General features: G+C 43.4%; 2 protein-coding genes across 5 annotated transcripts; both read left to right on the top strand.

The window, feature by feature from the left end:
* Positions 1-412: 412 nt before the first annotated feature.
* LOC133510900 (kelch-like protein 10) lies at positions 413-11,464 on the top strand. Of its 2 annotated transcripts, XM_061839364.1 has the most exons (6): positions 413-629; positions 3,201-3,253; positions 3,320-3,684; positions 4,812-5,423; positions 5,497-5,646; positions 11,098-11,464. In XM_061839364.1, the coding sequence occupies exons 1-6, from the start codon at positions 478-480 to the stop codon at positions 11,455-11,457; spliced, it is 1,692 nt and encodes a 563-aa protein (XP_061695348.1). In that variant the 5' UTR covers positions 413-477; the 3' UTR covers positions 11,458-11,464. The 2 variants fall into 2 exon arrangements, with proteins under 2 accessions (XP_061695348.1, XP_061695347.1); XM_061839363.1 differs by having other exon boundaries at positions 3,201-3,684.
* A 2,547-nt stretch (positions 11,465-14,011) lies between these two features.
* LOC133510903 (kelch-like protein 10) lies at positions 14,012-21,823 on the top strand. Of its 3 annotated transcripts, none has more exons than XM_061839368.1 (6): positions 14,012-14,148; positions 18,672-18,840; positions 19,140-19,420; positions 20,183-20,794; positions 21,197-21,346; positions 21,444-21,823. In XM_061839368.1, the coding sequence occupies exons 2-6, from the start codon at positions 18,714-18,716 to the stop codon at positions 21,804-21,806; spliced, it is 1,533 nt and encodes a 510-aa protein (XP_061695352.1). In that variant the 5' UTR covers positions 14,012-14,148; positions 18,672-18,713; the 3' UTR covers positions 21,807-21,823. The 3 variants fall into 3 exon arrangements, with proteins under 3 accessions (XP_061695352.1, XP_061695350.1, XP_061695353.1); XM_061839366.1 differs by having other exon boundaries at positions 18,937-19,420; XM_061839369.1 differs by lacking the exon at positions 14,012-14,148 and having other exon boundaries at positions 18,648-18,840.
* Positions 21,824-22,132: the final 309 nt, after the last annotated feature.

Here is a 22,132-nt window from a genome sequence, read left to right as displayed (position 1 = left end):
AAAAACGATATCAGGTTTTATGAATATTTTTTCCCAACAGCTGACCTCTTTATTTCATTAAAATAAAAAAAAGACAAGATTCTTTCTTGATTTCATTCCAAAACAAACCCCATAAGGACCGGACTATGGACTCTTCATAGAAGATCTGGAGCTGTTCCACAAAGGATTTACTCAATGATATTTTGTAGGTATACTGCTTCCAGTTTTCTAATTCAAATGTGGATTTCATGGAGGAAAGATGATGTATTTCTTGACATTAAAGTAGCAACGCTTTGATGATGCAGATGATGTCGCTCCTGATGGCAACCACGGCTTTTGACACAGAATGGCAACGTGATGTAATTCCAGAGGGCTCCCTTATCCCCCCACCCCCCTAACCTGACCACCCCCCCACCCCAGGTCCCCCGTTGCCCTGGGTTAATTCTGCTTAAGACTCTGCAAAAGCCAGAAGTGTTAAGAAATGGCAACAAATTCAAGATGAGTTATGATGGTAAAATTCCATACAAGTCTGGCTCCGTGTACAACGAACTGCGACTGACTGGTGGACTCAGTGACGCGGTACTAAAGGTTCACAATGTTGAGTTTCATATTCATAAGATTATCCTTTGCAACTGCAGCCCGTACTTTGGGTGAGTACATCTACTTTTAATAACTTGTTGTGTGTGTGTGTGTGTGTGTGTGTGTGTATTTAGAGGTGGCAAATGTACTCCACAAGTAGAAATACAGAAAACTGGTGTTTGTATAAGCACTGATTCAACTCATTTACTTGAGGCTAAAAGTGAAAATTATTTTTGTTGTTTTTGTAAGCATAATTAATTTTTTTATTTTGCTGCAATTTATATATTCACAGAAAAAAACCTTTTACCATTACTTTTAGTGTGTACACTTTTTTACTTTTGTGTACACACGCATGGTTTGTATTAAAAAAAAAAATTTAAACGCATTGTTCTCAAATGAGCCAACTTGGCATTAGAAGTACTTCTTGGGAATTTGAGATTGAGAAGAATAATTCCTACCTGAAATGAAGTGATCGCTACACAGTCGTGTGTATTTGGTTGGGCACCACACATCACGTTTAATTGCGAAATCCATCAATCTTTTCTCGTCTTTTCAGCTGGTATCCTATAGAATGACCTCTTTGAATATCTGTCTCATATGTTGTAACAACCAACAGCACAACAAGTCTCGGCCATTGTGTATATTCTGCTCCGGTTCAATTGCCCCCACACTGTCGAGCAGCTTTTTTTGACCGGCAATATGATGCCGTGAAAAAGCTGACGTCACGTGCACGAGCTCTATATTGATTGACGTTATTAAATATATGAAAAAAAATTTAATAATCAAAGTAAATTGGAAAAAAAGGACATCAATAAATGTCTTTGTTCAGCAGTACCGTATACAGTGAAGAAAATAAATATTTGAACACCCTGCTATACTGCAAGTTCTCCCGCTTAGAAATCATGGAGGAGTCTGAAATTTTCATCGTAGATGCATGCCCACTGTGAGAGAGATAATCTAAAAAGAAAAATACAGAAATCACAATGTATGACTTTTTTAACGATTTATTTGTGTGACACAGTTGGAAATGAGTATTTGATATATGTATATGTATACGTATATGCATATGAGTATATGATAGAGGAGTCATGGGAGAAAGTTTTGTGGTCAGATGAGACCAAAATAGAACTTTTTGGTCATAATTCCACAAACTGTTTGGAAGAAGACGAATGATGAGTTCCATCCCAAGAACACCACCCCTACTGTGAAGCATGGGGCTGGTAGCATCATAATTTGAGGTGTTTTTCTGCAAATGGGACAGAAGCACTACACTGTATTAAGGAGAGGATAACCGTGGCCTTGTATTGTGAGATTTTGGGGAAAACCTCTTTCCCTCAGTCAGAGCATTGAAGATGGGTCGTGGCTGGGTCTTTCAACATGACAATGACACAAAGCACACAGCCAGGAAAACCAGAGTGGCTCCGTAAGAAGCATATCAAGGTTCTGGCGTGACCTCCCCAGTCTCCAGACCTAAACCAAATAGAAAATCTTTGGAGGAAGCTGAAACTCGGTGTTTCTCAGCAACAGCCCAGAAACCCAGATCTAGAGAGAGCCCAGATCTAGTGAAGATCTATGTGGAGGAAAGGGCCAAAATCCCTCCTGCTGTGTGTGCAAACATGGTGAACAACTACAGGAAACTTTTGACCACTGTAATTGCAAACAAAGGCTACTGTACCAGGTATTAACATTGTTTTTTTCAGGTGTTAAAATACTTCTTTGCACCTGTATCACATGAATAAATCGTTAAAAAAAATCATACATTCTGCTAAATTTTTCTTTTTAGATTATCTCTCTCACACAGTGGACATACACCTACGATGAAAATTTCAAACCCCTCAATGATTTCTTAGTGGGAGAACCCACAATATTGCAGAGTGTTCAAATACTTATTTTCTTCACTGTATATGTTCAAAGGTGCTCAATAAATTCATATACTGTGATGTATAACAAAAGAAAAAACTTGCCCTTCTGTCATTTAACCCTTGTAGTCGTAAATACACATTTAACATGGATACATTTCTGTTCCAGTTAAACTAACCCATCTAGAATTTCTTCAGTTTCTCTTTTTGAACACAGCGAGTGATTGACAGTTTTTGAATTATGTTTCAAAATTGTTCTGTAGATTAACACCTCTAATCAAGAAAATCTTGTGAAATAGTGGCTGGTTGGTGGGAGGCTAGGCCTAGGGGAGCATAAAGTACGAGTGATTTTGTCTCTGTGTTTGTGGTGTAAAGTGTCTCTCTTCAAATGTTTTAAATACACTACACCCTAAATAAACCCTATTATTTTGTTTGCTTGGTACTTGTATTTGTAGAATGGGCCCCCACAGAAATTAGATGATGCATCTAATGGGGCTATCCTTGGCATAAAAACACAAACAAATCCTCCCAAAAAGTTTTCAGCTGTTGTTTTGTACACAAGTTGAATCAGTACTTCTACTTTTATCCAAATATTTACTTCTGCCTGGTAACATATGGTCATTTGTGGATGATGGAAAAAATAATGACCCATTGTGGACAAGGATGATGCAGAAAATAGAGAAAGGGGTTTTCAAATGTCTGGGATTAAGTACAAAGTCAACGGAAAAATAAATACAACAGTAAAACACAGACACCTACCTATGTCTTTATTCTGGTGTTCAGGGCCCTCTTTCTACGGTGGTCCACCCCAAGCCAGAGGGTCTACCTCATACAAGGTGTTACACCTCACATAATGCAGCTTTTCATTGAGTTTGCATACACCAACTTCGTGTTGGTGACAGAGGACAACGTCAAGGACTTGTTGATTGCTGCTGACAAATTCAACATGACGGCCATCATCCAATCCTGCTGCGTGTTCCTGGCAGAGCAGCTTTGTCCGGAGAACTGCATCGGCATCTGGCAGTTCAGCAAAAACTGCCACACGCCGGAGCTGCAGCTCAGCGCCTACCAGTACATTCTTTACCACTTTGAGGACGTCGCAGCTTCAGAGGAGTTGCCCCAATTCACCATGCAGGAGTTCTGTGAAATCCTGGACAGAGACGACCTGATTGTGAAGAAGGAGAACACAGTTTACGAGGCCATTCTGCACTGGATTGCATATGCGCCGAGGGAGCGAGGCAGAAACCTGGCAGTGCTCCTGGCGAAAGTAAGTCAACAAAATTGGAAGTTGTTGAGATCGCTAGAAATATAGCGTTCCAGGAGAAATTGTCTGTTGATTCTCAGTGTTCTGGGTCATGGTAATCTGTAAAAGTTAATACAGGGCAACTAAAACTCTTCACGGTTGTTAAACATGTCTCACCTTTCATTGAAAGGGCCTTTTTAGTTCTACTTTTTAGCTGTCTGGTTTTTCTGTGTGTACCTTCAAGTGAGGGTAGTTGTTAGTGGCCACTTATTCCAAGGAGTGAGACAATCTATAAAGAAGTGATATGAGGACATTCTTGTAATTCTGGTCTTTGTCCCCAATTCTGGTTTAAAAAGGGTGAAACAAGCCATATACAGTATATTATCTAAACAGAAGGTATATTATCTCATCACTTATAGTCTGCTGACGACAGTGTCGTGAGATCCCCCACCCCCTCACAAAGAAAAATTTTAACCTATGGCAAAAGTGACCTAACTTTTTTTCCGCTAAGAAAGTGAACCAGTTAAAATGCAAAATGGTTATTCAAACTAAGTAAACAGCAGCAACAATCTGACCACCCCACCAGAGACATAAATAGGGAGACTCCACAGCTAAAATGTAGACTGGAGAAGCCTTTTGGATTAAAGATGAAATGTCTATAACAACCAAGAAGTTTCCAATTGCCTTGACTAAATTTTTGTGGATTACTGGATTAATAATCCACAAGTGTGAGGCCAATGGTCGGGAAAGTTTTTTTTCTCTCCCATGAATGGCGTCAATTTTCTCTATTAAAACTGGCTCAGGCTTGAATTTGTACAATGGCAGTATCTCTATGGTGCTCAATGGATATTTTGGGGATCCTTTACATTTGAGACAAAAATGTGTATCGTACCAAACAAAAAAATATGACAATGGAACAAGGTTACCCTGCACCTACTAGGCATTTAAGACAGTCAAATATTTAGCACAATGGTTCTAGAACTGCAGTACCCTGAACCCCATTGGTCAAGGAGCTGGAAGGGTGTTCTTGGAAAAATTATTCCCGTGTAAGAGGTACCCAGATCCAACATGTTTGACAAACAGCAATCTATTAACTAAAAGCGATGAATGAGGTCTAAAATTTCTTAAATATCAGTCTGTCCATTGTGCAGGTCCGTCTCGCACTGACCAGTGAGGAGTTCATCACCATCAATGTGTTGTCCAATCAGCTGGTACAGAGCAACAACAAGTGTCTGGACATGGTTGCCTTCGCCACACGGGTGATCCACCACATGGTGGCAAACTCAGTGTCTGCGTACTGCAACCTGGTGGCCCGTCCCCGCTTGCCTTCTGCCATTCTTCTGGCAATCGGTGGCTGGAGCGGGGCCAACCCGACACAGTGCATTGAGGCGTACGACGTGCATGCTAACTGCTGGGTCAGTTTTATTGAGGACATGGAGCAACCGCGGGCGTACTGCGGTGCCGCCTTTCTCAACGACGCCTTCTACTGCCTCGGTGGATTTGACGGAGCAGAACACTACAACACCGTCAGCCGATTTGACCTGAATGCACGCACCTGGCAGGAAGTGGCACCCATGCACTCCCGGAGATGTTATGTGAGCGTCACAGTGCTAAATGGGTGCATCTATGCACTCGGAGGCTATGATGGACGCGTCAGACTAAAGACAGCTGAGTTCTACACGCCTGAGACCAACCAGTGGACTCTTATTGCCAGCATGCATGAACTGAGGAGTGACGCCAGTTGCACCACACTCAATGACAAGGTAGCTGGCATTAAAGCGTTTGTCATGTACAGTCGTCTTACCTGCATCCACAAAGCCATCCATTTGATTCCAGATATACATTTGCGGTGGTTTTAATGGAAATGAGCCCTTGCAAACAGCAGAATACTATAGCCCTGACACTAACGAGTGGACCATGATGACGCCGATGAGCAGTCGTCGCAGTGGGATCGGAGTCATTGGGTTCGCAGACCACGTTTATGCAGTAAGTGAAGCATAACAATGACAATGCTACAGACCTAGGATACAATGGAGAAACTCATAGTTGTTGGGAAATGTTTTGGTGTAATTAGTGGAACTAGCAGAGGTTGTTGTAGACGGTGGACCAAGGAGAATCCAGTTGGTTCAACAAGTAAAGGCTTCACTATCTTCTTCTTCTTCTTTTCCTTTCGGCTTGTCCCGTTAGGGGTCGCCACAGCGTGTCATCTTTTGCCATCTTAGCCTATCTCCTGCATCTTCCTCTCGAACCCCAACTGCCCTCATGTCTTCCCTCACCACATCCATAAACCTTCTCTTTGGTCTTCCTCTCGCCCTTTTGCCTGGGAGCTCCATCCTCAGCATCCTTCTACCAATATACTCACTCTCGCCTCTGAACATGTCCAAACCATCGAAGTCTGCCCTCTCGAATCTTGTCTCCAAAACATCCAGCTTTGGCTGTCCCTCTAATGAGCTCATTTCTAATCCTATCCAACCTGGTCACTCCGAGCGAGAACCTCAACATCTTCATTTCTGCCACCTCCAGTTCAGCTTCCTGTTGTTTCTTCAGTGCCACCGTCTCTAATCCGTACATCATGGCCGGCCTCACCACTGTTTTGTAAACTTTGCCCTTCATCCTAGCAGACACTCTTCTGTCACATAACACACCAGACACCTTTCGCCAGCTGTTCCAACCTGCTTGGACCCGTTTCTTCACTTCCTGACCACACTCTCCATTGCTCTGTATTGTTGACCCCAAGTATTTGAAGTCATCCACCCTCGCTATCTCTTCTCCCTGTAGCCTCACTCTTCCCCCTCTACTTTTCTCATTCACGCACATATATTCTGTTTTACTTCGGCTAATCTTCATTCCTCTCCTTTCCAGTGCATGTCTCCATCTTTCCAATTGTTCCTCTGCGTGCTCCCTGCTTTCACTGCATATGACAATATCATCTGCGAACATCATGGTCCAAGGGGATTCCAGTCTAACCTCATCTGTCAGCCTATCCATTACCACTGCAAACAGGAAGGGGCTCAGAGCTGATCCCTGATGCAGTCCCACCTCCACCTTAAATTCCTCTGTCACACCTAAGGCACACCTCACCATTGTTCTGCTGCCATCATACATGTCCTGTACTATTTTAACATACTTCTCTGCCACACCAGACTTACGCATGCAGTACCACAGTTCCTCTCTTGGTACTCTGTCATAGGCTTTCTCTAGATCCACAAAGACACAATGTAGCTCCTTCTGACCTTCTCTGTACTTTTCCACGAGCATCCTCAAGGCAAATAATGCATCTGTGGTACTCTTTCTAGGCATGAAACCATACTGTTGCTCGCAGATACTTACTTCTGTCCTGAGTCTAGCCTCCACTACTCTTTCCCATAACTTCATTGTGTGGCTCATCAACTTTATTCCTCTATAGTTCCCACACCTCTGAACATCCCCTTTGTTCTTAAAAATGGGAACTAGAACACTTTTCCTCCATTCTTCAGGCATCTTTTCGCCCGCTAGTATTCTGTTGAATAAGTTGGTCAAAAACTCCACAGCCATCTCTCCAAATTGCTTCCATACCTCTACCGGTATGTCATCAGGACCAACTGCCTTTCCATTTTTCATCCTTGTAGTGCCTTTCTGACTTCCCCCTTAGTAATCATTTCCACTTCCTGGTCCTTCACTCTTGCCTCTTCAACTCTTCCTTCTCTCTCATTTTCTTCATTCATCAACTTCTCAAAGTATTCTTTCCATCTATTTAGTACACTACCGGCACCAGTCAACACATTTCCATCTCTATCCTTAATCACCCTTACCTGCTGCACATCCTTCCCATCTCTATCCCTCTGTCTGGCCAACCTGTAGAGATCCTTTTCTCCTTCTTTCGTGTCCAACCTGGTGTACATGTCTTCATATGTCTCTTGTTTAGCCTTTGCCACCTCTACCTTTGCCCTACGTCGCATCTCGATGTACTCCTTTCGCCTCTCCTCAGTCCTCTCAGTATCCCACTTCTTCTTCGCTAATCTCTTTCCTTGTATGACTCCCTGTATTTTGGGGTTCCACCACCAAGTCTCCTTCTCCCCTTTCCTACCAGATGACACACCAAGTACTCTCCTGCCTGTCTCTCTGATCACCTTGGCTGTCGTCGTCCAGTCTTCCGGGAGCTTCGGTTGTCCATCGAGAGCCTGTCTCACCTCTTTCCGGAAGGCCGCACGACATTCTTCCTTTCTCAGCTTCCACCACATGGTTCTCTGCTCTACCTTTGTCTTCTTAATCTTCCTACCCACCACCAGAATCATCCTACATACTACCATCCTATGCTGTCGAGCTACACTCTCCCCTACCACTACTTTACAGTCAGTAACCTCCTTCAGATTACATCGTCTGCACAAAATATAATCTACCTGCGTGGTTCTACCTCCGCTCTTGTAGGTCACTATATGTTCCTCCCTCTTCTGGAAATAAGTGTTCACTACAGCCATCTCCATCCTTTTTGCAAAGTCCACCACCATCTGCCCTTCAAAGTTCCTTTCCTGGATGCCGTACTTACCCATCACTTCTTCATCGCCCCTGTTTCCTTTACCAATATGTCCATTACAATCTGCACCAATCACAACTCTCTCGCTGTCTGGGATGCTCAGAACTACTTCATCTAGTTCCTTCCAGAATTTCTCTTTCAACTCTAGGTCACATCCTACCTGTGGTGCATAGCCGCTAACCACATTATACATAACACCCTCAATTTCAAATTTTAGTCTCATCACTCGATCTGATACTCTTTTTACCTCCAAGACATTCTTAGCCAGCTCTTCCTTTAAAATAACCCCTACTCCATTTCTCTTCCCATCTACTCCGTGGTAGAATAATTTAAACCCTGCTCCCAAACTTCTAGCCTTACTACCTTTCCACCTGCTCTCTTGGATGCACAGAATATCAACCTTTCTCCTAATCATCATGTCAACCAACTCCTGTGCTTTTCCTGTCATAGTCCCAACATTCAAAGTCCCTACACTCAGTTGTAGGCTCTGTGCATTCCTCTTTTTCTTCTGACGCTGGATCCGGTTTCCTCCTCTTCTTTGTCTTCGACCCACAGTAGCTGAATTTCCACCGACGCCCTGTAGGTTAGCAGTGCCGGGGGCGGGCGTTGTTAACCCGGGCCACGACCGATCCGGTATGGGATTCTTTAGATGAACGCTCATATTTGTTTGGCACAGTTTTTACGCCGGATGCCCTTCCTGACGCAACCCTCTGCATTTATCCGGGCTTGGGACCGGCCTACAGATTGCACTGGTTTGTGCCCCCATAGGGCTGCATTTAGTAAAGGCTTCACTATAATGCCCTCCATCCATTAGTATGCCTCTATTAACAGCAAAGGCGGTGAGGAATGCTAGTTTTTTGCGGTTCATTTGGTCCTGACAACCTCACCAGGTTGGGGCCTTCAGAGAATGAAAACTATGTATCTATGCAAAAAATTGGGTGGATTAGTTTCAGTATCTCAGGTCTTGTTCACTTGTAGGGTAAGGATGGATACAATACATTGGTTACATACATGGGTTTACATCCGGTCTCACCTGTGTGGAGTTTGCGTTTTCCTACCGGTGTTGATGTGATTTTCTCCAGGTATACCGGTTTCTTCCCATATCTAAAAAACATGCATGGTAGGTTAATTGAAGACTCTAAATTGACTGCAGCTGCAAATGTGTGTGTGATGGTTTTTGTTTAAATGTGCCCTGTGTTTGGGTGTCAACGAGTTCAGGGTGTACCCCATATCTTACATAAAGATAGCTAGGATAAGCCTGTCTCTGATTTGACGGGCATGCATGTGCCCGTGCGCCATTGCACTCGGAAATCTGCACAGTCGAGCACGAAAAATCACTATCGTAAAATTTTTTAGGTGTAGAAATACATACATATTGAGAGACGTCGCTTATTTTGCGTAGTCTTGACCGATGTTCCCCCTAAGCTCCACCACTGCGCACTTGTCGCACACTCAGCGCACATGAAAACTGATCCAGCGCAGTGAACCACAGCATGACGTCTTTCTTCTTGTTTTTTGTTTTTTTTTTTAACACAGAAGCACACGGTCTCTAACAACTGGTGCTGCTCAGCCTACTTCTACTTCTTTGTTTACCTGACACCGCCCCCCTCCGCTCTTAAAGTGGTACACTCATAATTACAAACGGAACACACACCCACAACTTTATATCTGCGGGCATGACTGACCACACCCTTACATTTTTCAAATGTGAGTGACTGATGAATGAATGAATGAATGTCCAACTCATGTACGCCCAAAAAATAATCCTGCAAGTGGTGGCAAAATCTAAACATTGTCTGAAATCATTTTTTGAAATTATTTGCTTAATCATTTTAACAGATTTACATACCATAAAGTGCTCTGTCAGTTGTGTTCTCAGACTGATTTATGCTAGCTGAGGTGTCTGTAAACGTAAGCTATGACCACTATTTAAAGAAATTTGACCAAAGAGCATTGATCTGTCATTTTATATGCAAATTGAAAAATATTTCAACGTCAAAAGGGGAATCCAAAAGGGGGACGCAGCTCCCTTTTAAAGTCTTTAATACATAGTTGTGTGGATATTAACTGCTATGCGATCTATTTTCCGAGTTGTTACATCCAGAGGTGGCTCAGACATCTATTTTGAATCCCAAGCATGTCCAACTGGTGGACAGACCCTAGGGCAAATCCAGGGGAACTGGGAAGACTCCAAAAACCTGGTCTCAGAACAAAGGCCCTCAGTCACTAACTATGCACATGCAGATTTGTGCTTCATTCTTGTGCACAGAAATTTGATGCTCAAATCTTGTATTCATCAATGTTTATACTTGTTTTTGTTTGTATGGTACTCAGAAATTTGAACTTCAACAACACTGTCTGAAGCACAATATGCAAAATGTGTTGGAAATACAGTAGTTGTGAGGACAATAATAACCAAGGAATTCACTCATGAGTTTGCTAAGTTTGCTAAGTTCAGAATAACTGAAAAGGACACTAATCATCACTTGCCATCATTCCGTTTAAGTTCTTATATAGTAGATGTGTATGTGCAGTGCTCATTAATGTGTGCCCAACTGTCAGCTGTCTGAATGTAGTCTGACTTTGTCATTCAACGAGCAGGAAATGAATGTGACTGGTTCACATTTCCCATTTTTGTTCAAGGATACAGTCATTTTTCAAAGCCCAAAGATCTTCTGATTGATCTATTTTTCTGTAATTCTCAATGTGCAAAAGTGATTCATTCCTTCATTTTCAATTCCAATTTTATCATCCTGACTTGTAACACTTCAAATCACAACCTTAACACAGGCTTAAAAATCTAATTTTAACACCAAACTCAAAACTACAAGACTGACATTATCTACACATACTGTATACCACATCAGATTGTTAACTCCACGTTGTACAATCTTGTTTGATAATTATCCTTTTTACTCCCAAAGGTCGGTGGCTACGATGGTCAAACACGCCTGACGAGTGCTGAAGCCTACAACCCACAGACCAACAACTGGATCATCTTGGCCCCCATGGACTGCCCCCGGAGCAACTTTGGCATTGAGGTCATCGAGGACCGCCTCTTTGTGGCTGGGGGGTTCAACGGGGTCTCCACCACCAAGCTGGTAGAATACTATGACCTCAGCACGGGTCTGTGGTCTTCGGCCTGCGACATGCTGATCTCACGAAGTGCATTGACTTGCTGTGTGATGTCAGGATTCTACAACATGGCTCACTATGCCATGCTTCGAAATGATCTACCGCTGCTATTCCTTGAGGATGACATTGACACAGAGGATGACATCTAGACCCTGAATAAACCCAGAAATAAACTCTTAAAAAAAACTATTAAATAAACTTAAAGTTGAACCTGGGGAAAAATAAATCAACTGAAAATTGACTCCATAACTGAAAAAGAAGCTGAATCTAACTCATGTTTTTGTAGTGTTTATTGGGTTTTGGTTAAAAGTGTTAATTTGAAAAAGGAGTACAGTGTAAAGTTAATTTCAAACTACCCTTGTCTCGTATAGGGCACTGTCTATATATTTGCAAATTTTAGGAAAATGCTGCTAAAATCCGTGTACCTGGACATGGTGTACATGGATGAAAATAAATAGTTCTCGATTACAGCGGGTTTACTCTCACTCAAGAACAGGAAGTGGAATTTTAATTTTCAATTACATCTACAAGAAACAATGTGGAGTGACTTTACTACAAAATGGTAAAGGATAAATATTTAAAAAGAAGGTTTGTACTTGCACTTGGTAATACAAAGTTGTACTCATTGTGAGCAAAATTTAGGCAGGTTGACCCTCCCAATGGCTGGGCAAGAGTGCTGACAGGTTGGTGTGGAGGAAAAAAAGTGGAAAAAAATGAAAAAGCCCATTGCCATAGTGCTTGGGTGTTGTTCGTCACATACTAAGAAAGCAGAAGGGGACCCGGCAGAATAACCGGTCAGCGATCGTCGCAGCAAGGAAGGTTCAAGTGGGCTAGCTTGTTTTGGCATGGCTCCCACACCTTGTGGTGGGATTGGGGATGCTTGCCTGGAAACCAGGATGTTCAGCGGAGCAGGAGAATAACAAGTGGCCAGAGAAAAAAAAAACCTATGGCCTTTTGTACTAAGGAAAAGGAGCTGTTCCTGAATGCTAGAGGGGGAAAGGAAAGACCACACCTCTGATATTGAATTTCACGAGAATTTTCTGTGAGACAAACCAGTGGCTCTAAAATAAGTCAATTCCCATCGTTTGCATTGTATCACATCATGGGTAGTTGTTTCAACCTTGTTTGGTAGCTAATAATGCTATTTAACATTTCCATGTTGTCTGAGGTGGTGATTTTTTTGGTTTGCAAGTTGACGAGTCTACGGATATTAGTGGACATTCTCAGCTCTTGGCCAATGTGCGTTTTGTGGATGGAGATGCCATTAGAGAAAACTTCCTATTTTGCAAGACACTGCCAGAAAAAAACAACTGGAGAGGAAATTTTTCGGGTCACATCGGAATATCTTGACCAGGGAGGACTTACGTGGGAAAACTGCCCACGTGTGTGCACTGATGGAGCTGCAGCCATGGTCGGGCGCACCAAAGGCTTCGTAAGTAGAGTGAAGGAAAGAAGTTTTTGTACCGTGAGGCCCTTGTTGCTAAGACTTTACCAGCAGAACTGGTTCCCGTGTTGGACGATGTGGTGCGCATAGTGAACTTTGTAAAGACACGACCTCTGAAAAGCCGTATATTCGCATCTCTGTGTGAGGAAATGGGAGCGGAGCATAAAGCCTTATTGCTCCATACGGAGGTCCGATGGTTGTCGCGCGGTAAGGAGCTGACCCGTGTGTATGAGCTGCGAGAGGAACTTAAAATGTTTCTGACAAATGAGAGGTCTGATTACTCAAATCTGTTTGCAAGTGATGAATGGTGCGCAAAGCTGGCATACCTGGCTGATATATTTCATCATCTTAATGAACTGAACACAAGGATGCAGGGCCGAAATGAAAACCTGCTTACAAGCACAGATAAAATAAATAGATTCCGTTGAAAGGTGCATCTCTGGCAACAACATGAGCAACGTGCTAACCTGGAGATGTTCCCACTCACAGACAAACGGCAAAGCAACACTGCTGCACTGTCTAAGGTAATAGGCAAACATTTGAAATGTCTTGAAGAGAAGTTATCATTTTATTTCTCTTCAGCCTCCACTGAATGCTTTGACTGGGTTAGGGACCCATACAGCTCGACATCAGTTGTTGGAAAGGACATGACTTTACAAGAGCAGGAGGAACTAACTGAACTGAAACAGGATCCTGGTTTAAAAGTAAGATTTGCTGATCTTCCCTTGGACAGTTTTTGGTTGACTGCTGCCAAGGAGTTCCCCATTCTGGCCAACAAAGCTGTTCTGACATTGCTCCCATTTTCCACAACATATCTGTGTGAGCTGAGCTTTTCAAGCCTAACTGCTATAAAAATTCAAAACTGAGAGAGACTGAGAGCTGTTGAAGAAGAGCTTCGTGTGTGTCTTTATTCTATTCCTGCCAGGATATCAGCTTTGTGTTCATCTAAACAGGGCCAGGTTTCACACTGACTGAGTATAAATAAATTGAGAAATTATATTGTAATTAAATATACTATACAGAGTGTCATTTTGTAACATTTTTGGTTAGTGGTGTGCCACAAAATTTTTACAATGTAAAAAATGTGCCGTGGCTCAAAAAAGGTTGAAAAACACTGGTCTCAGGTGTACGCAATCAATTTGGTTGGTGCAGAATTGGCAGGCAGACCTGAAAGAAATTAGTGACACTGATTAGTGATATCGGTGTCATTATATATACACTCGGAGCATTCATACAAAGTTTGTAAAATATCAAGACACATTTAAATTTGGTGAAAACTGGGTAATAATTCCCATCTTTCAGTTTAACGGCAGCTGCTGTCACCCAATGATCCCAGAGGATCCGGTCGATATTGAAAATGACCCAAGTCGGTTGTAATTTCTTTGGATGAGTTAAGGTCTGTGAGTACGTAAAACTTCAGTTTGTGGTCTGTCTAATACATCCATTGTTTTCCATTTGTCATGAACTGTCACATTTGAGAAGAGGATTCCCCAAATTCTTGATCACCGAAGTAGTCCACAGAGAAAGGTCTTTGTTGGAGAAACCATTCAGAATGGTTGGAGGACTGTTAATTAGTTTATGGCATAAACCAGATTTCCTGTGTTTTTCCTGTGTTTTGTGGAAAGAATGCAGGAATGGAAGGTTATCACCTTGGAGGGTTACCGTTGACATGTTCATGACAAATTCTCCATTTTCTTGTTCGCTTTCTTTTCCTTTCAGCAGTGGTTGATGCATCTTAATGCAGCCCTATGGGGGCACAAACCAGTGCAATCTGTAGGCCGGTCCCAAGCCCGGATAAATGCTGAGGGTTGCATCAGGAAGGGCATCCGGCGTAAAACCTGCCAAACAAATATGAGCGTTCATCTAAAGAATCCCATACCGGATTGGTTGTGGCCCCCGTTAACAACGCCCGCCCCCGGCACTGCTAACCTGCAGGGCGTCAGTGGGAATTCAGCTACTGTGGGTCGAAGACAAAGAAGAGGAGGAAACTGGATCCATCGTCAAAAGAAAAAGAGGAATGCACAGAGCCTATAAGCCTACAACTGAGTGTAGGGACTTTGAATGTTGGACTATAACAGGAAAAGCTCAGGAGTTGGTTGACATGATGATTAGGAGAAAGGTTGATATACTGTGCATCCAAGAGAGCAGGTGGAAAGGTAGTAAGGCTAGAAGTTTAGGAGCAGGGTTTAAATTATTCTACCAGGGAGTAGATGGGAAGAGAAATGGAGTAGGGGTAATTTTAAAGGAAGAGCTGGCTTAGAATGTCTTGGAGGTGAAAAGAGTATCAGATCGAGTGATCAGACTAAAATTTGAAGTTGAGGGTGTTATGTATAATGTGGTTAGCGGCTATGCCCCACAGGTAGGATGTGACCTAGAGTTGAAAGAGAAATTCTGGAAGGAACTAGATGAAGTAGTTCTGAGCATCCCAGACAGCAAGAGAGTTGTGATTGGTGCAGATTGTAATGGACATATTGGTAAAGGAAACATGGGCGATGAAGAAGTGATGGGTAAGTACGGCATCCAGGAAAGGAACTTTGAGGGACAGATGGTGGTGGACTTTGCAAAAAGGATGGAGATGGCTGTAGTGAACACTTATTTCCAGAAGAGGGAGGAACATATAGTGACCTACAAGAACAGAGGTAGAAGCACGCAGGTGGATTATATTTTTGTGCAGACAATGTAATCTGAAGGAGATTATTCACTGTAAAGTAGTGGTAGGGGAGTGTGTAGCTCGAGAGCATAGGATGGTGGTGTGTAGGATGACTCTGGTGGTGGGTAGGAAGATTAAGAAGACACAGGTAGAGGGGAGAACCATGTGGTGGAAGCTGAGAAAGGAAGAATGTTGTGCGGCCTTTCGGAAAGAGGTGAGACAGGCTCTCGATGGACAGCAGAAACTCCCGGAAGACTGGACTACGACAGCCAAGGTAATCAGAGAGACAGGCAGCAGAGTACTTGGTGTGTCTTCTGGTAGGAAAGGGGAGAAGGAGACTTGGTGGTGGAACTCCAAAATACAGGGACTCATACAAGGAAAGAGATTAGCGAAGAAGTGGGACACTGAGAGGACTGAGGAGAGGCGAAAGGAGTACATCGAGATGCGACGTAGGGCAAAGGTAGAGGTGGCAAAGGCTAAACAAAAGCATATGAAGACATGTACACCAGGTTGGACACGAAAGAAGGAGAAAAGGATCTCTACAGGTTGGCCAGGCAGCGGATAGAGATGGGAAGGATGTGCAGCAGGTAAGGGTGATTAAGGATAGACATGGAAATGTGTTGACTGGTCCAGTAGTGTCCTAAATCGATGGAAAGAATACTTTGAGAAGTTGATGAATGAAAAAAAGGGGGAGAAGGAAGAGTTGAAGAGGCAAGTGTGAAGGAGAAGGAAGTGGCAATGATTAGTAAGGGGGAAGTTAGAAAGGCACTACAAAGGATGAAAAATGGAAAGGCAGTTGGTCCTGATGACATACCGGTAGAGGTATGGAAGCAAGTTGGAGAGATGGCTGTGGAGTTTTTGACCAACTTATACAACAGAATACTAGCGGGCGAAAGGATGCCTGAAGAATGGAGGAAAAGTTTTCTAGTTCCCATTTTAAAGAACAAAGGCAATGTTCAGAGCTGTGGGAATTACAGAGGAATAAAGTTGATGAGCCACACAATGAATTTATGGGAAAGAGAAGTGGAGGCTAGACTCAGGACAGAAGTATCTGCGAGCAACAGTATGGTTTCATGCCTAGAAAGAGTACCACAGATGCATTATTTGCCTTGAGGATGCTCGTGGAAAAGTACAGAGAAGGTCAGAAGGAGCTACATTGTGTCTTTGTGGATCTAGAGAAAGCCTATGACAGAGTACCAAGAGAGGAACTGTGGTACTGCATGCGTAAGTCTGGTGTGGCAGAGAAGTATGTTAAAATAGTACAGGACATGTATGATGGCAGCAGAACAATGGTGAGGTGTGCCTTAGGTGTGACAGAGGAATTTAAGGTGGAGGTGGGACAACATCAGGGATCAGCTCTGAGCCCCTTCCTGTTTGCAGTGGTAATGGATAGTCTGGTAGTTAGACTGGAATCCCCTTGGACCATGATGTTCGCAGATGATATTGTGATATGCAGTGAAAGCAGGGAGCATGCAGAGGAACAATTAGAAAGATGGAGACATGCACTGGAAAGGAGATGAATGAAGATTAGCCGAAGTAAAAGAGAATATATGTGCGTGAATGAGAAAAGTGGAGAGAGAAGAGAGAGGCTACAGGGAGAAGAGATGGGTGGAGGACTTCAAATATTTAGGGTCAACAATCCAGAGCAATGGTGAGTGTGGTAAGGAAGTGAAGAAGCGGGACCAAGCAGGTTGGAACAGCTGGCGGAAGGTGTCTGGTGTGTTATGTGACAGAAGAGTCTCTGCTCGGATGAAGGGCAAAGTTTTCAAAACAGTGGTGAGGCCGGCCATGATGTACGGATTAGAGACGGTGGCACTGAAGAAACAACAGGAAGCAGAACTGGAGGTAGCAGAAATGAAGATGTTGAGGTTCTCGCTTGGAGTGAGCAGGTTGGATGGGATTAGAAATGAGCTAATTAGAGGGACAGCCAAAGTTGGATGTTTTGGAGACAAGGTTCGAGAGAGCAGACTTTGATGGTTTGGACATGTTCAGAGGCGAGAAAGGGAGGATATTGGTAGAAGAGTGCTAAGGATGGAGCTGCCAGGCAAAAGCGCGAGAGGAAGACTAAAGAGAAGGTTAATGGATGTGGTGAGGGAAGACATGAGGGCAGTTGGCGTTTGAGAGGGAGATGCAGAAGATAGGCTAAGATGGCAAAAGATGACACGCTGTGGCGGCCCCTAACGGGACAAGCCGAAAGGAAAAGAAGTGGTTGATGCAGCTTGCCATCCAGGAGTCAATTTTAATTTGAATATCACCAATCCATTGCTTGTTTATCAGGTCTTGAAACCCTTATAATTTTTTGAAACCCTGACCTGGGCTTGAAACCATATTTTGAAACACTATGTGGACTGGAACTCAATATTTGAACTTTGTTCGAAATCACTCCCACCCCAGTTGCATACGATTGATACAGTATATATAGTAGCTGTAACATACTGATGAACCTACTAATTATTTTATGCAGGAAAAACTTTTGACATCGTTAACTGGTGTTTTCTTTTTGGTGTACTTCACAAATTTGGCCTGAGTGATTCGTAGGCTCTCTGAATTGCAACGTTATACAATTCACCGAAGCAAATGTCACAACAAACGGGTTCACATGGCAAAGTTTCACTTTACAAAGTGAACTAGGGAAGGATGTCCGTTCTGCCACCTGTTATTTCGACTATTTATCGAACCACTGGCAATACATTATGGCAGAATATTAGTACGGTTTATAAAGGTATCTGTATTTCTGTGTCAGAACACAAAACCATGAAAAAGAAACTCTGATCATATCCTTAAAAGCTTAACTCTTATTTCAAACCCTAAACCCGGCTTGAAGCCCAATGAAACCTACTGGTGGATTAAAAGAGCATTTTTTTAATACTCTGTCCAGAAACACTGTGATAAAAATTCCGGTTGGAAAACATCTGAGCTTCTGCACTGGTGTGGAGGGAATAAGTACAAACCCCAAATGTGGCCAAATCTTTTCATGATATTAGGTGTAAAATCTGCATCTGCACCACCCCACACCCATAATAAGGCCGAACAAATATTTAGTGCAAATGTGGTCAAAACTATGACGCGATGTTTTTCTTCAGCTTAAAGCATTGGGACTTTGGTGATGCGGATGATGTCGCTGCAGTGGTCATCGCTGTCTTTTGACACAGAATCCCACGATGATGATATGTCCCATGACCAATACCACCCCACCTCTCGACCCTCCCCCTCCCCCCTCTGTCTCCCCACTGAACTACCCACACTCGGACCCCGGGGCCGACGCCCAGCTGCACTATGAAGGCATGGCAACATCCTCAAGATGAGTTCCGATGGTCCGTCGGCTTGTGGCCAACTGCAGCATCTCACCAAGGGCCTCAGCGATGCCATCATTGCGGTGGACAACATGGAGTTCCACATCCATAAAATCATCCTGTGCAACTGTAGCCCCTACTTTGGGTGAGTAAGGGGGAAGACCTCTCAGGATTAAGATTATGGACCTTTTCAATACAAGTTGATCTTGTGTATGTGTGTGTGTGTCTCCTGGTTGTTCAGAGCCCTCTTTCTACGCTGGTCCACCCCAGACCAGAGGGTGTATGTCATACGTGGTCTGACGGCCCGCTTAATGCAGCTCATTGTCGATTTTGCATACACCGGCACCGTGTCGGTGACAGAGGACAATGTGAAGGAGTTGTTGATCGCGGCCGATGAGTTCAATATGATTGCCATTGTTCAATCCTGCTGCGCATTTCTAACAGAGCAGCTCAGGCCGGAGAACTGCGTGGGCATCTGGCAATTCACCAGGGACTATCATGTGCCCCAGCTGCAGCTCGAGGCCTACCAGTACATCCTCTACCACTTTGAGGATGTGGCCACCTCGCACGAGCTCCACCGGCTATCCGTGCAGGACCTGTGTGACATCCTGGACCGGGACGACTTGATTGTGAAGAAGGAGAACACAGTGTACCAGGCTGTCCTGCACTGGATCGCGCACGCGCCCTGGGAGAGAGGCAGGAACCTTGCTGTGCTGCTGGCTCGGGTGAGTGGAGCAAGCTTATTGATTTGTATCAAGATCTGTCATTGTTCTTTTAGAATCTAAATTGGAAGGTCTTTTCTGACTTTTTACCTCGCAGAAGCACTTGACCTCAAGCTTAATATTTGAGTTACTGTTCATGGGAGCCAAGTGTAACATACCTGAAACCAAGACTGAAACCTTCATTCCATCTTAAGTCTTATACTTTATGTACGGTGGCTTAAAAGCTCAACTTTAGACCCTGAAATAAAATCAATCAAAATAAAACCAATTGCTTTATTTGTCGCAATCCAAGTTTTTTTTTTTTAGAAGAAAAGGAACACGTAACGAATAGAAAACCTGAATTGAAACTGCAACCCGTTTAAAACCCTAACCCAGTCCCAAACCCTAATTTGAAACTCAAACCACGACTACAAACTCTTATTCTATTTTAAGACTGAAGTTTAAATCCAGAACCCAGGATTTGAAACATTACGTTGAAACACGTACCTTTATGTAAATGCATAACAATGGCTTCAAATCTTAACTTGAAGTGCTAACCTTGGCTCCAAACTGTAACCCTAACCATGGTTTGAAACCTTAATTTTAACTCTATCTTGAAACCCAAACCCTCGTTTAAAACACAAACTCTGACTCAAAACCTTAAGCATTGGTTAAAATCATAACTTGAAACTAGCTTGAAACTCTTCTTTCAAAATATAACCCTGGCTAAAATTACTAGCCCTGACTTCAAACCTTAACCCTCCTTGTCTTGTGTGTATTGCATAGGTCCGCCTGGCTCTGACCAGTGAGGAGTTCATCTCTGTCAACGTCCTGACCAATCAGATGGTGCAGAACAGCAGCAAGTGTCTGGACATGGTTGGTTTCGCTACCCGAGTAATCCGTCATATGAAAGCCAACTCTGTGTCTGGATTCTGCAACCTGGTCGCCCGTCCTCGCCTGCCTTCCGCCATCCTAATGGCGATTGGTGGGTGGAGCGGTGTCAACCCGACGCAGTGCATTGAGGCATACGATGTCCACGCCAATAGTTGGGTCAGCCTTTTGGACGATATGGACCATCCGCGGGCATACTGTGGTGCTGCCTTTCTCAACAACTCCATTTACTGTCTGGGGGGCTTTGACGGCACAGAACACTACAATACTGTCAGCCGCTTTGACCTGAAAACTCGCACCTGGCATGAAGTGGCGCCCATGCACTTTCGCCGCTGTTATGTGAGCGTCACGGTGCTAAATGGATGCATCTACGCAATAGGAGGTCACGATGGACGTGTAAGACTAAAAACAGCAGAGTACTACATGCCTGAAACCAACCAGTGGACTCTTATTGCCAGTATGCAAGAACAGAGGAGCGATGCCAGCTGTACTGCGCTCAATGACAAGGTGGGTATCCAAACTCTAACCCTTAACTCCAGATGACAAGTTGGGTCCCCCAACCTGAACCCTTCCCCTAATACCCAATTCTCATCCCAACACCTAACAATTATTATCAAATTCAAACTTCGTATACTAGACAGATGGGTGATGCTAAATTACTGCTAGCCCCAGTATGAAACTTGCCTTTATATGTATATATATATATATATATATATATATATATATATATATAACTCCCATAAAAGTCATGCCTGAAAAGACAGGAATCCTGTTTAGAGACTGCCGTTCAAGATTCATTTCAAGGGGTCCTTCAATGGAAAAATTAGATTATAGCAGCAAAGTTGGAATACTTCTGTCAGGTAATGATGCTATTTCAACTCACTAATAATCAACCCCACTTGGTTACAGGTTTACATTTGTGGTGGTTTTAACGGAAATGAGTCCCTGCAAACGGCAGAATATTACAGTCCAGAGACCAACCAGTGGACAAACACCGCCCCGATGAGCTGCCGCCGCAGTGGCATTGGAGTCATTGGACATGCCGGCCATGTGTATGCAGTAAGTGGAAGGCTGACACCTGCATGAGACACTATTGAATTGAGCAGCTCAATTTCTAAATGACACTTGATTTTCAATCTTGCGTTTGCTCCTGAAGGTCGGAGGCTATGACGGCGACGACCGCCTAGCCAGTGCTGAGGCCTACGACCCTGAGACTGACACCTGGATCGGGTTGCCTCCTATGCAATGCCCCCGAAGCAACTTTGGTATTGAAGTGGTGGAGGATTGTCTATTTGTGGCTGGCGGCTATAACGGTGTCTCCACCACCAACTTAGTGGAGTATTACGACCTGAAACTTGGATTATGGTCTGCAGCTAGTGACATGGGGATCTCTCGAAGCGCTCTGAGCTGCTGCGTGATGTCCGGCTTGCCCAACATTGCCCAATATACAATGCTTCGTAACGACCTGCCTCTGCTCTTCTTGGAGGATGATACTGTTGATATGGAAGACGAAGTTTAAAAACACTTGAGTGACTTTGTGGAGACTGTCAAAAAAAATCAGAAATCATATCCACCACACAGAGTTTTGTCTTGTGTAGCTAATTTTGACAATCAGATAATTGACTGAATAAAAGCATATATTTTTGTATCACTTGAGTTTGGATGTCCAACTGGATTACCAAAATATTAGTCTTTGGGGTAAAAGTATCACTTTTGTAAAAATGTCTCGAGTACTTTGAAAATGAACCTCTTATTTAAGTATCAGTGACACCTAAGTGTTTGATCAAAACATTCTGTGTACATTTTTTATCAGCATTAATCTCCACTTTTCTCCACCTTTCAGAC

Source organism: Syngnathoides biaculeatus, chromosome 13, assembly GCF_019802595.1.
Source record: "Syngnathoides biaculeatus isolate LvHL_M chromosome 13, ASM1980259v1, whole genome shotgun sequence".
NCBI classification, from domain to species: domain Eukaryota; kingdom Metazoa; phylum Chordata; class Actinopteri; order Syngnathiformes; family Syngnathidae; genus Syngnathoides; species Syngnathoides biaculeatus.
The sequence above is the reverse complement of the archived record's forward strand: the minus strand, read 5'-3'. Positions and strand labels throughout refer to the sequence as shown.